Source organism: Rhinolophus ferrumequinum, chromosome 14 (genome assembly GCF_004115265.2).
Source record: "Rhinolophus ferrumequinum isolate MPI-CBG mRhiFer1 chromosome 14, mRhiFer1_v1.p, whole genome shotgun sequence".
NCBI lineage: Eukaryota > Metazoa > Chordata > Mammalia > Chiroptera > Rhinolophidae > Rhinolophus > Rhinolophus ferrumequinum.
This window is the reverse complement of record NC_046297.1, coordinates 12,478,511-12,493,449: the sequence shown is the minus strand read 5'-3', so window position 1 is coordinate 12,493,449 and position 14,939 is coordinate 12,478,511. Positions and strand designations below refer to the sequence as shown.

Genomic DNA, 14,939 nt, shown 5'->3' with positions numbered 1-14,939 from the left:
AAAATCCCCATATAACTTTGACACCCCCAACACTTAACTACTGTATTGAAAAAAAATCTGTGTATAAGTGGACCCAAGCAGTTCAAACCCCTGTTGTTCAAGGGTCAGCTGTAATCTAAAACTCGATTCTTGCCCAACCAAAGTACCCGACATACCCTATTGCAAACATTAACTGTTTTCATTTTGCTTATGACTGAATTTGTCCTGTCTTTCATCTCCTATAGTCATTGACAGAATATAAGGATATCCAAAATTAGTTACTACTGATGATATAAAAAAAAAAATAACAGTGATTATTTGGTTCATTATGATGGTATCCATCTTCTGGAGACAATATAGGAACGCTGCAGTTTATTTTAAAATGAAAAAAAAGTACTGACAGAAACTTTCCATCTAATATGAAAGGTAAAGAAGAAAGTGCATGAGATCTTAAGAGGTTTCAGTACAGGAATTGTTGTGGCTTTAAAGCTCTGTTATCTGACCTAATTTTTCTTTATCTGAGTGCCCAGGCCTTCTGTGACAAGATTAATCTAGCTGGTCCTTCTATTTATTTTTCTCTCTATTTTTTCATAGCTTTTGTGATGTACAATGAATTTAAATAAAACATAACACATCTCTTCTACAAAATGTTTTGAATTGAATTTCACCAATGTATGATTGGGGTTTAATTGAACCCCGCAATGCTTTTACCACAATCAAGGAATGACCTTTTGAGTTATAATTATAATAATTGATATGTTAAATAACAGAAATAAAGGAGACCTGTGTCACCTGGTAGTTTGCCTACCTGTTTTTCAGAATATTAAAAAAGATTACATTTGTCTGATAAATACTTTGCTTCACAGTGTGTTTATGGTAGAATTCCTTATTCCTTTTACTTCCATCTCTATCTGCACATTTTTGAGACACCTTGAATTATTTTATTCATGTCTCTGAGATCTCCTTGGAATCTTGTCATTTATAATCTCCATTTAGCCTCTACTCAGATAAATCTGTGTGTTTCTAGACTGTTATGGATGTCAACAAATATCCCTGAGATATCGTGACAGAACTTTCTTGTACAGGAGGTTAGAAGAGTATATTTTGCTGGGCTAAGAAATCTACGGATGCTTTAATTATTGTTTATTAGGACAGTGAAGGAATTTAATTACTAATTTACCTGTGGTCAATACGCCAATTCATTCATTCCTTCATTCATTCATTCAACACCGCTTATAAGCTAGGTAGAGTTCCAGGCCCTAGAGAGAGAATGATCAAACCAGGCCCGTCTTTGTTCTTACTGCTCTAGTAGGGGAGAAGTAGAGACAGGTACAAACAGATGAGCAGATATTAAATGGGATGATTCTGGAGAGTCCTAGATGGTGTGAAGAAAATAAAATAATGAAGTGATAAAAATTTATGAAGATTGGTATCTAGGAAGGTATCGTTAGTGACGAATGATGACAAGCCAGCCATCTGCACATCTGAAAGAAAGAGCATTCATGGCAGAGGAAGTAGGCTACCAACAAAATAAGACAATGGGGAACTAATAAAAAAAAATGTTAAAAAAAAAAGACAATGGGACGGGAAGTCACCAATATCCCTTCTGTTAGCCCTCGAATATCTGATTTTTTGGCCTACTCACAAGCACCACTGCCTCTCACAGATTCTGAACTTAAATGATAATTGACAAGCTAGAATTTTGGGGTGAAAACTAACAAGATGAAGTTTGGTAGGAAAGTAAAATGGTATGTGCAAGTTCACAAACCCCATGTAACAGCACAAAATGATGTAGTTTGGCGGCTATTCATGAGAACAGACTGGGGATGCTAAACCACCAATCGGAGCTTCTCTTTGCTATTCCTGACTGGCAACAAACAATGTGCAGATATTACCCTTAATCAGACTTTGACCCAATTTAAAGGCGTCATTAGAGCTGTTCATAAATGAACTGCCTGTTTGGTAGGTAGAGAAAGTCTCCATTGCTTAACTCATTAAAAAAAAGAAGAAAGAATGAATATCCATCAGGGCTTTTGGAAAAAAAGAAGTTCTGTATTGTTTGGAAGCCAGTTTAAGACACATTTTGGTTTCTGTGAGTTTTTTTACTTGGTTTTTTTTTTTTCATTTCAGCATAATTTACTTCATTTTTGCGTATTTATATATGCTTAAGAAGGAAAAATAACATTGGGTATATATGGTGAGGTTTATTGAAAGTTTAGTTTGTGGCGACTCTCAAAAATAGTAAGCTGAAGTTTAAAATTCTTAGACTATAATTTATAAAAGAATTATATTAAATGTCTAGTATTGTCTTTGGCCATGTATAATAATAAAAATTAAAATAAACATATCTTGGCTTTGCCATGCGTTAGCTATATAACATAAACAGTTTACTCTTCTGCACTTCAGAAGAAATGAGGGTAATAACTTGTACCTGTCTGAAAAGACTGTTACTAGGATTAACTTAGTTGCTGTATATAAACCAGTTAGAGCCGTGCCTGGTGACAGAAAGTGCTATGTAAGTGTTTTTTGCTATTATTAGATGTAAATGCATGCTCTCTTCTGCCTTCAGGAATTAATGACGAAATTAATAACTGAAACACCTGACCACCCAATCCCATTTCTCATTGACCACCTTCAGTCTAAACAAGGAAACCGTGGACAACTTCAAAGAACTTTATCTGGATCAGCAGCTCTCTGGGCAGAAAGTGAGACATCAGGTAAATAGAAAAAAATATATTTTACTGTTAATTTTGATATAGTGAATGTAAAAATTTACCAAAGTCTTTCTGATTATAATAAGGTAAATCCAGGTGGTTACCTAGGGTTTCATCTGTACTTCACTTACGTGCTAAAATTTGTCATAAAATATTCTTGAATTTGAATATATTGTTATGTGTTACGTTTCAAAATATGAGAATTTGTGTATTCAATTTTAATAGAAATAGGTTCAGATTTTCAATAGCCTCTTCTCCCCAATAAGTACTGGTGAGATAACTGAGTAGATTTGACTTCCATCTTTGCTTATAAAATATATGTCTGACAGCTTTTTTCTTCTACATATTGGTCTGTTGGTTTAGCATTTATTTTCAAAACCAAATCCCACCATGCCTGTTGCTTTCGTAGCCAACTTCTTGCCTAAGTCCCATGGAAATCTGACTGACAGGACTCGAAATGCTTTCCTGGAATGACACCCTCACTTCTTTCATCCTCTTCATTCTCTATGTGATCCCATGAGAGGATTTTGGTCTTCTTTGGCTGTATTCTCACACTGGTACCTTCTTGGGACCATGTCTCAAAGCCACAGCGAATTGCATAGGGTTTAGGGTTTCCCTTGAAGAATGTAGACGTCTCTGGTATTGGTTGTCCATACAGACGTAACTTGTATCTGCATCATCCAGGAAACTAGGATGTGAGCCTTTGGGCATGCAAAAGAGGGAACTCTTGGTTTTTCCTGGCCTTACTTTTTCGTGTTTAGAGTCTAAGTAGCAAAAGTATATAGGTATGGGCTCTGATTTGTAGGTACAAAGATATTAAGGCAGACGGATGAACATCTATGAGCCCAATGACACTCATTTTAGCCCATATTTATAAATTATAGTATCTGGAGTTATAGGAGCATATTAAACTCTGCAGCTTTAATCATTACACATTTAGTATCTTACAGTTTCCATGGGTCAGAAGTCTGTGCACAGTTTAACTAGATCCTTTGTTTAATCTCATAAGTCTGGAAATGACGATATTGGCTAGGTTGCATTCTCACCTGGAGTCTAGAATAAGAAAGCACCCGCTTCCCGGCTCTTTGGGTTGTTGGCAGAATTAATTTCCTTGCAGCTGTATGACTGAGGTCCCTGTTTTCTGGCTAGATTTCAGCCCCTTGGTTGCTCTCAACTTCTAGATGCAACCTACAGTTCCTTGCCACATGGCTCTCTCACATTATGGCCGCTCACTTCTTTAAAACCAGCAAGGGAATTTCTCTCATTCAAGTTTAATAAGATGGAGTCCTGTATAACATAACATAATCATACCTTGACATCCCATTACCTTTGCCATATTCTGTTGGTTCAAAGCAAGTCAAAGTTTCTGTCTACACTCAAGGGGAGGGAATTATGTAAGGCGTGATAACATCAGAGATCATGGGGATCCTCTTAGAATTCTGACTAGCACAAGTACTTAATGACTAATTGTTCAGAGGAGGTGAGGGAGGACAGGAGTTTGTTATAACTCCCAGTTTACTGACTTGGGTAAAGACATAAATGCTTGTTTCATAAAGCAATCTGGGAACACAGGAATAGATTTATGAAGGACGAAAATACATCTAGTTCTATTGATGAACTTGAATTTCCTGTGTGGCATTTTAGTCGATAATTCCAGCAGGCATTTAGGTATAAGTCTGAAACTCTGGGGGTGGGTCAAGCTGGAGTCACAGATAAGGCACTTAAAATCATACACAAACACATTAAAACCATGAGAGTGAAGGAATGGCAGATGTTGGGGTCAAATTTATAGATAAAATATGAGATGAAGTGGGAGAAGGCCAATGTGAGATTACATCTGGTGCCTAAAGTTTTGTCTGTTTATTAAGAAGTGAGGTTGTTTACTGAGGACAAAAGGGTTGGGGATTGGATAGGGGAGATTGAAGTGAGTGATGCCAATTGTGAAGAGTCACCAAGGGGAAGGAAAACAGAGTTGGCAAAAGGAAAATAATAAAAAGTCTGTCAAGCAGTTCTGGGACCTATTTGAAGTTGAATGTGTGAATTAATCATGGAAACCATTAGCAAGATTGTTATTTCTCTCTAGTGGTGGCCAGAAGTACTACCGTGTTTCTCCTAAAATAAGACCAGGTCTTATATTAATTTTTTCCCAGGGGATTTTTCAGAGGATGTCATCCTGAAAAATCATGCTAGGGCTTATTTTCCAGTTAGGTCTTATTTTCGGGGAAACACGGTAGGAGGGGAGCAGAGAAAATAGTTGGAGGCACTGAGAACGGTGGTTGTGCCACAGTGAGGATGGGATAACAGTTTTGCAAGGGGTTGAGGACTTTTGTGAGCAAATTGTGCAAGTGATCAAAGCACGTGGTCTGATGTGAGCAGGTAGGGAGCAAGGAAAAGAAACGGTTTAGATGTAAAAAGCAAATCAGAGTGCTAAAGACCTTGAGGAGGCCAGTGTGAGTGCAGGTGCCATGGAAATGTGAGACGAAAGGAGAGAAAGCAGATTGTGCTGTTTGAGACTTTTGAGGTGGACAGATTCCAGATAATGGGAAAGTCCTGGTGGTGGCCTTAGTATGGGAGAGTCTTAGGAAGCAGGGAAGTGAACTTTAGAGTGAGGTTGAATGCATGGTTTGTCTGCGGAGGTCACCAGGGTTTCAGCCAAGTTGTTGAAAGGTCAGTGGAGATGGCTGCGAGAATAACCAGGGGCAGAAAGATCTCAATATGAAGAGTGGTGAGTGATGTAGACAGACAGTGTTACCCACAAGACGGGAGGGACGTCAGCTCAACATTGATGGGTCCAGAAAACCCAGCCTGTGGTAAGTGCAATGTGGAGGAAGGACACCCATTATTCCAGGAAGCTGCTGACGACCAAGTGGTCTGGTGGGAAGAACGGGTGTCTCTTTAAAAACGAAAGGGGGGATTTGAGGATAGAGGAGTATTTGTTTACCGTAGAGTGAATGTTCCAGAAGGTAAAGTAGAAAAATTTTGAAGCGAAGAGTATGACACAAGGGAGAAGGAAAGCAGAGCATGATTCTTTAACATGAATAGGACTGAATAAATTTTAATTCAGGAACAGTAAATAGTGCCAGCGGAAACCTTGACTTGTTGAATTATTTCTTTTGGTGCATGTTCTAATTCACTAGAAAATGTCTCAGTATTCAAAGTATGTGGGTGTAATACTTTTTTGAAAATATCTGAAGATGTTCTCTTAGTGACTTGGAATGTATCTACGTATCAACTTAGAACACAACATCTTTTGAAAAGTCTGTCATTTAATATTGTCGAGGAGAAATCTGAAAGCAGCCTTATTTTTATTCCTTTTTAGATATTCTAAGTACGTAGTCTTCTTAAATACTTATGAGATTTTTTTCCCCTTGATTTCCAATATCCAAACATCTTCCTGGGAATACATGTAGATGTTTGTCTCTTTTTTTTAATTTTTCCTTATATTCAGTGAATCCTTTCAATCAGCAAATCCAGGTCTTAAGCCTAGAACGGTTTTCCTCTTATGTCCTTAGTTATTGCTTCTATTATATTTGCTTTGATTTCTTCTTGTTCAGGAAAATCAACTATGTGTAAATTGAGTTTCCTTTACTGTTTATTCCTCTCATTTCATTTCACAGTGTATTTGCCTTTATTGACTAACTTCTTGGGAGATTTATTTGTCAAATGTGTTCTCTGTGTCACTGATTCAATTTTCTGCAGTATCAGTTTTCTCTTTCTGGCTTTGAACACAAATTTAAATGCTGGTATTGCATTTTTAGTTTCCTGTCAGTGTTTCATTATCTTCTTTATTCATTTCTGTCTGCAGTTATATTTTTATCACAGGTAGGTTAACCTATCTCTTCTCTCATTTCTTTTTGTTTCATAGAACCCATTTTCTTTTTTTTTTTTATTGAGTAGACACAGTAGTCACATTCTAAAATTTTAAGGGTTTTCATAGTAAATCTTTTCTAAAACTATGATTTTTTTCTGAATCTTGACTCTTGTTTTTTATATTAAATTTTTTTCTTAAAATGGTATTTTTTTCTGTTTATTTAATTGTAAGGGAGGAGCATTCTATTTAATTTTAAGCTTGTCAATAAATGTGCAGGTGGACTCTTATTTGTCCCCTCACCATATAACTTAGATCTTTTTGAATTCTTTAAAAAACTTTTGAAAAGACAGAAGAAATCATGACCGATACTAAAATGTCTAGTCTCATTTGAATCTTGTGGGTCTCTGCTGATCTGACGAGTGACTTTCTGTCTCTTACCTCTTTTCAGTCAATAAAATAAGAACAATATTATTGCTAGGTTATTTAAATTAACGTGGATTTTTTTTTTCCTTGCCAGTGGTGGAGAACTTAAAACATCACAAAATCTAATACATCATTCCTCTCTGGCTTCTTTTAGCATTTCTTTGTATCATGAGATACTATATTTTGTAAACAGGATTCATATTGCATTAGAAGAAATTATGGTCCTAGGATAGATGTAGAAAGAAAAAATTATCATAGTTTGTGAAACAGCATAAGGAGATAACTCTGAGATAGGGGTATACATTGTGGATGTCTAGAAATCTTTCAATATTTTTTTGATTTGCCTATATTTTGTTTTAATCCTATCCATAGATATACCTCCTGGGTTCTGGCAGACCACAGACCAATATTTCTGTTCCTTGAGTTTTAAAATATTTATGCCTCTTTTGGTATTTAACCAAATACCAAATGTTGGAGTTGGAAAAATTGTATAAAACACAGCTAGTTAAGTGCAATCTTAACATGAACATTTGAGGAATCCACATAATGTATCATGATGTCTATTTGGTATTTATAAGTGGGTGGTCAGAGAAAGATGTATGAGTCCCTCATAAAGCTAGGATGATTTGAAAACTTGTAAACTTCAACAAGAAGACAGAAGGAAACTGAGGAATGCAACCTGGATGAAAGAGGAAAATGAGAAAGCAATGAGTGAGAGAGAAGAAATAATCAGATAGGCAAATGGGGTAAGGAGAATGTAATGCTCCGAAAATAGGAGAAGAAAAATTTCCAACAGAGATAAGTTATCTAGAATATGAAATATAAAATATGGTTGGGAAAGAAGTCAGAAGGACAGACTCATAGAAAGATCATTTAATTTGGGAGTTGGTATGACACTGACTACCTTTGAAGGGGAACTATAACTTTCAACAAAGTTGGTTGAATTAATCTTTCTTGAATAGAGAAATAGAAAAAATGAGTGATCCTATGGAAGAAATTTTGGTGAATGTCAGTGATTTCATGTGTCATAGTGAATCATGGATAAGCTAACATCAGTGAGTAAAATTTACTTAGATGTTTAGTTATTTTACTTTACAACAGAATCCAATGCTTTATTCAACGATATCATTGAATGTTATTTTAAGTAATGGTAATCCATGCCTTAAAAAACCTTTCAAATAATTTCATGGTTTAAAATGGTCATAATCATATTAGTAGAAAAACTGATTTAAATCAAATTCAAAACTAAAATTTACATGGGAAATCAAACAAGTAATACTTTTGGATCTTTGCATTATTTTTTATATAAGGTGACCTATCTGTTTTGCTGAGTGTATGTAATGACTTCATGGATTTAGTTTTTCATCAATCTTGAAATCACTTATTATTGAATTTATGTATATATATTTTGTTTGTTTGCTTGCTTTAATAGAACATAAAGGAACAAGAAGGGATTTCAGAAGCTATGATAAACCTTGGCAATTAAATGCAAAGAAGCCAAAAAAGTCAAAAAGTGATCTTGCGGTATCTAATATTTCCCCACCGTCTCCAGAATCCAAATCATGTAAGAAAGTTTGTCTTTCAAAAATTACTTAGTATATGTAAGTCTGTGTTATTAACAAAATGAAGAAAAGGTAAGTAAGAATTGAATCCAAACTCTGTCTGATATTTCTAGCTAATCCAAATGAATTCCATGTCCATTTCAGCATTAACGTTGAGTTTTATTTATATCTACTCATTTTATTCTTAAGCATATGTAATCCATTTAGACTTTTTTGAGTATAATGTTTGAAGAATGTAAATTGCGTGCAGTGGGTCCCTTGCCTCTCATGATTAGTTTATAGCATTGTATCATATTCAAAGTAACAACCACCCTATATTTAATAAAGTACATGAAAGCAAATTAAATCTTTCAGAAGGAGAATAAAGGAGATTTGCATTCAAAATATTTAACAAGATTTCATAAAATCCTTCCCCCGTGATTTCCCTGAAGTCCTGCTCCTTATTATTACTGAGGCCTCTATATTTATTTCTGTTTTCACTCTAAGTACGCCTTCTCTCTCAATGCTCCTTCTCCTTTCTTACTGCCTTATAGCCATTGGGTGTCTTCAGTGCTTTGCTACCACCACATACTATGTATAAACGTGCCAAATAGCCAGCCTAGAAGCCTATAGCTAACAGTTATCTTGGAAGACCGGAGAGCTTGAAAGCAGTTGTTACACATCAATACCTTGTGCTTGTTGTTACGGAGTGAGACGTTTCATTTTAATTTCAGCAGAGAAAGGAAGAGGTAGAAAATAGTTATCTGAAAGTTTTGAGAAGCTGCTATGTACTAACTAGACTCTGACTTTGGGTCATTTGTGACGGTGACTGAAATTAACTCGAGTTTATTTATATAGTGGTACTCATAAAGAGTAGTCAAGTATTCTTATAAAACAATTTTGTTTATAAAATTAGGTGGCAACATTTTTTAAAAAATGTTTTGGAATATACAATTTTAAAATTTACATGTGTTGTTCACAACCATATCCCCAAACACATTACCTGTCTCAATTAATACGAATTAAAAGAAAAAAATGAATAAAGGAATAAATGAAAAATGGAATGAACCAAGCCTCCTCTCACATCGCCCTTTCCATCCTGGGCCAATCCATCTGTCTGTTTCTCTCTCCCTCGCTCTCTCCTGCTCTGTCTAGCCCTCTCTTCCCCTTCCCCACTGAGAAATCAGGCTTACTAATTATAAAGGGGTTGGTCCTGGGTCCTGTCAACTTGAAGGTCCAATGCTAAAAGGCTCCTCATTCTGCAGAGCCTGTGTTCCTATGGGATACTGCCAAGCCACAGACTGTTGCTGCAGGTCTGGCATCTGATGATATCTCTTTCTGTCAGGTGACCTACTCCCAAGTTCTGGTTCCACCAGACTGTTAGCTAGCTTCGTTAAAGCAAAAATAATAGCAAAGTGAGTTTCTGTAGATGTAGAGATATTATATATAAATATAAAAAGAATCCAGAATTCAAAATAATTAATTGGAAACATATTGTCAAAATGTATTAAATTATTCCCGAAGTAACAGAATATCTATTGACTATATACTGGGATAGGTTAAAGAGGCATACTGGATGTAATATGGAAAGCACCACAAAACACAAAAAGGCATTAATAAGAAGTCAGCAGATGAGTTAAAAATAGGATACCAAAATAAAAATGTGATTCATCCTTCCAAAACAGAGGCAGAAAAAGAGGCAAAGAGAAATAAAGAACAGATTGGAAAAATAAAAATCAAATAAATACCAGGATGGTAGTACACACATGTCAATAATTACAATAAATGTAAATCATTACAATGAATAAACTAAACATCTCAGTTAAAAAGCAAAGATTGTCAGGCTAAATAAAAGATATAGATTGTTTACAAGACACATTTTAAACATAAATACAGAAGCAGTTTAAAATACTAAGCATAGAGAAACCTTAGTGGTCTGGTAATATCAGACCAGGTAGAATTCAAGATGAAGGGTATTACTAGAGTTAAAGATGGCCCAATAACAAAATTCCCAATAACATGCAGGAAAAAGTTAGAATTAGGGGGAGATACAGGCAGATAGAATAAATAGACCAAAAAATGAGTAAGGATATAGAAGATTTGAACACCAGCAATCACATTAACATTTATAGAGCACTCTCCACAGTGAAGTTAGAATATATGTAATTCTCAATTCCAGATGGAATATTCATCATAATAGACCATATTATGTACCATAAAAAATGATTGAAATTATATGAAGTGTGTTTTCTGCCAAAGTGGTATTAAATTCAACTTAAGTTACAATACCAAACCTAGAAATCACTATACAAATATTTTAACACAATTTCAAGTAATTCATGAGTCAAGAAAAAAATCACAAAGGAAATTAAACATTTTGAAAAATAAAACATTTGTAGGATGAAGCTAAAGCAGTAGGAAATTTATAGGTTTAAAATCCTATGTTAGAAAGAAAGTATAAAATCAGTTATCTCAGCTTTCACTTTACCAATATACTAGACAATAGTGACTTAAAACAAGGATATGTTGAGAAAAAGAAATGATAAAAATAATAGAAGTTGAAATAAAAAATGGAAAAATCAGTGAATCCAGAAGTTGGTTATTTGAAAAGATTAATAAAGTAGATAAAAACCTAGCAAGACTGATTTGAAAAAGAAGAGAGAAAACCCAACTACAAATATCAGGAGTGAAAGAGGAAAAAAGACTACAGATGTTGAAGCCATTGAAAAGATAAATGAGGGCATAATTTGAATAAAACTTTGTTGATAAAATAAACAACTTGGATGAAAAGGATGAATTCCTTGACAGATAAAAATTACCCAAACTGATTCAACAAGAAATAGACATATTTAAATGTCCTATGTCAATTTTTGTTAATTGAATTTACCATTAAACAGTTTCCCACAAAGAGAACTCCATGCCAAGATGGCTTCAGAGGGGAATTCAGACATTTGAAGGGGACATAGCATCACATGCAACTCGTTCAGGAAATAGAGGAGGAGGAGAGTACATGTTCCAATTCATTTTATGAGGCCTCCATAGCCCTGTTATTAAAATGAATTAAAGACATTACAAGAAAAGAACTCTGGAGACCAATATACCTCATCATCATAAACGTAAAATATTCTTAGCAGTTTTTTTGGTAAAGTCATTTAGAGGAAACCGTAAATTTATTTTTAACCCATAGATAGAAGTCACAGTGGTGGAAGTCACAGTGAGTCAGAATTCGATTAATGTAGTAAATAATTGCTCAAAATTTGCCCTGCTCAATATACTATAGGCAGGTGTGTGAAGTAGCAGCCTCATATGGACCAATGGAGGAAGCCCGTCTACGGGTACGGTGGACAGACTCCTGCACTAGGGGTGAACTTTGTCTCAGTGATGTCACAGACTCGTCTTCTCAGACTCTGTTACTTCATATGGGACATATTATGTTGTTGCTACTGTTCTCCTGTTTTCCATTTCTCCAGGGGATTTTTTTTTTTCCAAAAAATGTATTTAAATTGTAGCACTGAATTTTAAGATTAAGTATAACATAAGTAAGGTTTTTCATCCATCAGAAACCTTTAGAAATGTTCTCATCTGAAGGCTGTATATTGGGCTGATGACCTCGTTAATCTCCTTCCGTTATCAGAACCTCTTTTGAAATCACTCAACATACGAGTAGTTGGTGAGACCATGTTCTACTGTGGCCTCAGTTGTCCTAGATTTGATTTCCATGATAAATTGGATATCATATGTGTGTCAAACCGTCACAAGCTACAAAATACAAAAAAAAAAAAAAAGTTTCCTTAATTCCTGTTGGAAGTTGCTGAAGAAAGTCCTTGAGTTGCGTCAGTTCTCCATAGTGTTTCATATAACCTCCCCCAATCTTGGTTATCTTAAACAAACAACAATTTTTTCATTGCACATGATTCATTGGACTGGCTGGGCCATTCTGCGAGTCTGACCTGGGCTTGTTGATGTATCCAGGTGGTAGGTCTGCAATGCCTGGGATTGTGGGCAGCTAAGCATATCTGGTGGTTACCTGTGAATATTGATTGGGACTGATTTTTATAAATATATGCTCTTATCTTGTAAATTACAAAAAGAGAGAAATCTTGATAGCATATGGTAATAGCAAGGAAAATTAGATAATGCAATGATACAGATTAGAGAAAGTATTCAACAAAAGTTAACAAAAGTACCAATCACTGTTTTAAAGGATAGGGTACAAATAAGTTTTACCTGCTTCCTCTTCTGAGTTTCTCTCCCCTTTGCCTGGGCTTCTTCCCGGGGATCCCCTGGGGGGATGACCTGTTAGGTAATATCGGTATGCCTGGAAGTGTTTTCTAAAACCGTTTACCACAGTCACTCTGTCCACTTGTCACTGCTTGATCACCAGTGTGCTGACATCTCCATCTGAGAGTCCCTTAAACAAAGAAATACAGAGGAAGCAGCCACATTCTATTTTCTTAATTTTAGATTTATTTAAATTATAGAAGTGATAGTTGCTTATTTTAACAATTAAGAAATACAGACATGTAGAAAGATAATTTCTCTCCTTGCAGCCCCCTCAAATTCTACTCCCTGAGAAATAGTTTGTATCTTATCACATCCTTTGAAAGAGGTTGCATTTTTTTCCATCCTTTTCTTTGTACAAACTAGCATATAGTATATATGTGAGTTGATTTGCTTTTTAAAACTGGCTTTAAACTGTACACATTCATAAGTAATGTGTTCTTGTTATTTTGAAATGCATTGTGGATATATCTCCATGCCAATAAGTTATACTTTTTAATAAGTGTATATGAGTACTGAGACAGTGTGAATATATCACAATTGATTTATTCCTGTTAAAAGACATTACATTATTTCCAGAGTTTTACCACTAAAAACTATTTGCTGAAATAAACAAATTAGTATCTTACACTTCTTATAAACAACATTGTAATCTATAACATAAGTATAGATGTCTTTATTCTTTATTACAATTTACCAGGCATAAGATTGCTGGGTCAGAGGGTGAGTATATTTTTATATTATAATAGATATTGCCAGATTATATTTCAAATAGGTGGCAGAAAGATATTCCAACAGTCTGCCTTTCCTATAACCTTACCATACAAACATTTTTTAAATATTATTTTTATCAAAACAAAAATATGTACGGTTTAACAAGTAAAGTAGTACGTACTACCAAGGTACAATGTCCTTCTTCTCCCCGATTCTGCTTCTAACATGGAACCACTTTTAACTCTTAGATGTTTCTTTTGGTGCACAAGTCTACACATCTAAACATACAACGTACTTAACGCGGTTCTCTTTCACTTCTTAAATCGGAGGAATCATCTCTTGACCTCCTTCTAAGACTTCGTGCTTTATATCCCAGCCTTCACCGCATTCTCACACTATAGTCATGCAGATATTTTAAATGTTGGTTGAATACATACATGTTGATATTAGTATGTCTCTATTAATTACCCTTTTTCACAGTAGAGCCATAAGATGTCCAATTTGTGTCTAGAATTAATAATTGAGATGTTTTTCTGTTAGTTTTCTAGGTTTCCATCACTAATGCTTCGCCAAACCCTGCCTTAAAGTATGAAACTCTCAATGTGATCAAACACATCAAGTAATCCTTACATCTGTCTCATTTTATTGTATATTTTATACTTTATTGCATTTGAAAAATGTAAGAGCCCTCTCTCATGTAGCCTTCTGTCCTCTTGCTCCAGTCTTGGCTCCTTGGACTCTAGCCGTTTTCTCAACTGTCTCCTAAGATCGTCCTTCACTGCCATTCTAGGGATCCCTCTTCCTTTTTCTTATGGAGGATCACCTGTTCTCTGACTCCCAAGTCATTCCATTTTTTATTTTGATGGAGCATCTCCATGAGGAGCTTTGTGAAAAAGAGTGCTTGCAAGATCAATTTTGAGTCCCTATAAGTATACTGCTCGGTCCGTTAGTTGGATATAAAATTCTAAGTTGGAAGTAATCTTTTGTTGGGATTTTGAAGGAATTTCTCCCATGTCTTCTGGGGCCAAGCATTGCTATTGAGAAGTCTAATGACAGTGTGATTTGCTGTTTTTGTCCATGAAAGCATTTAAGATCTTTTCTTTGTTGCCACTGTTATAAAATTTTGTGAAAATATGCCTTGAATTATACTGGACATTTAATGAGTTCTTCTGATCTAAAAAACAATTAAGTTTTTATATTCTGTTACTTTGACATTGGTGCTCCTTGATTGATGTTTTAATGCTTAAACGATCTGAAATTCCATTTTGGAGGGCATCTCTCTCTCTCTCCAGGGACTAGGTTTCTCCAGGGACTAGTATTCTCTAGCTTTCTAAATCCATTTACTACTCATCAATCCATTTTCATATTCCAATAAAATAGGTTGCTATTTCTTGCCTAATAATGTCTTCTCTCCTTGTTCAACTAATTATTTGACCAAAAAGAAAAGAAAAAACATCTTTCACTATAATTTTAGTG

The 14,939-nt window shown here is 35.1% G+C and overlaps 1 protein-coding gene across 1 annotated transcript in view; it reads left to right on the top strand.

The window, feature by feature from the left end:
- C14H8orf34 (chromosome 14 C8orf34 homolog) overlaps window positions 1-14,939 on the top strand; it is a 300,332-nt gene that overhangs the window by 55,563 nt on the left and 229,830 nt on the right. The window contains 2 exon segments of the mRNA XM_033126929.1: window positions 2,549-2,696; window positions 8,360-8,491. Of these exon segments, the coding sequence (XP_032982820.1) occupies window positions 2,549-2,696; window positions 8,360-8,491 (280 nt within the window).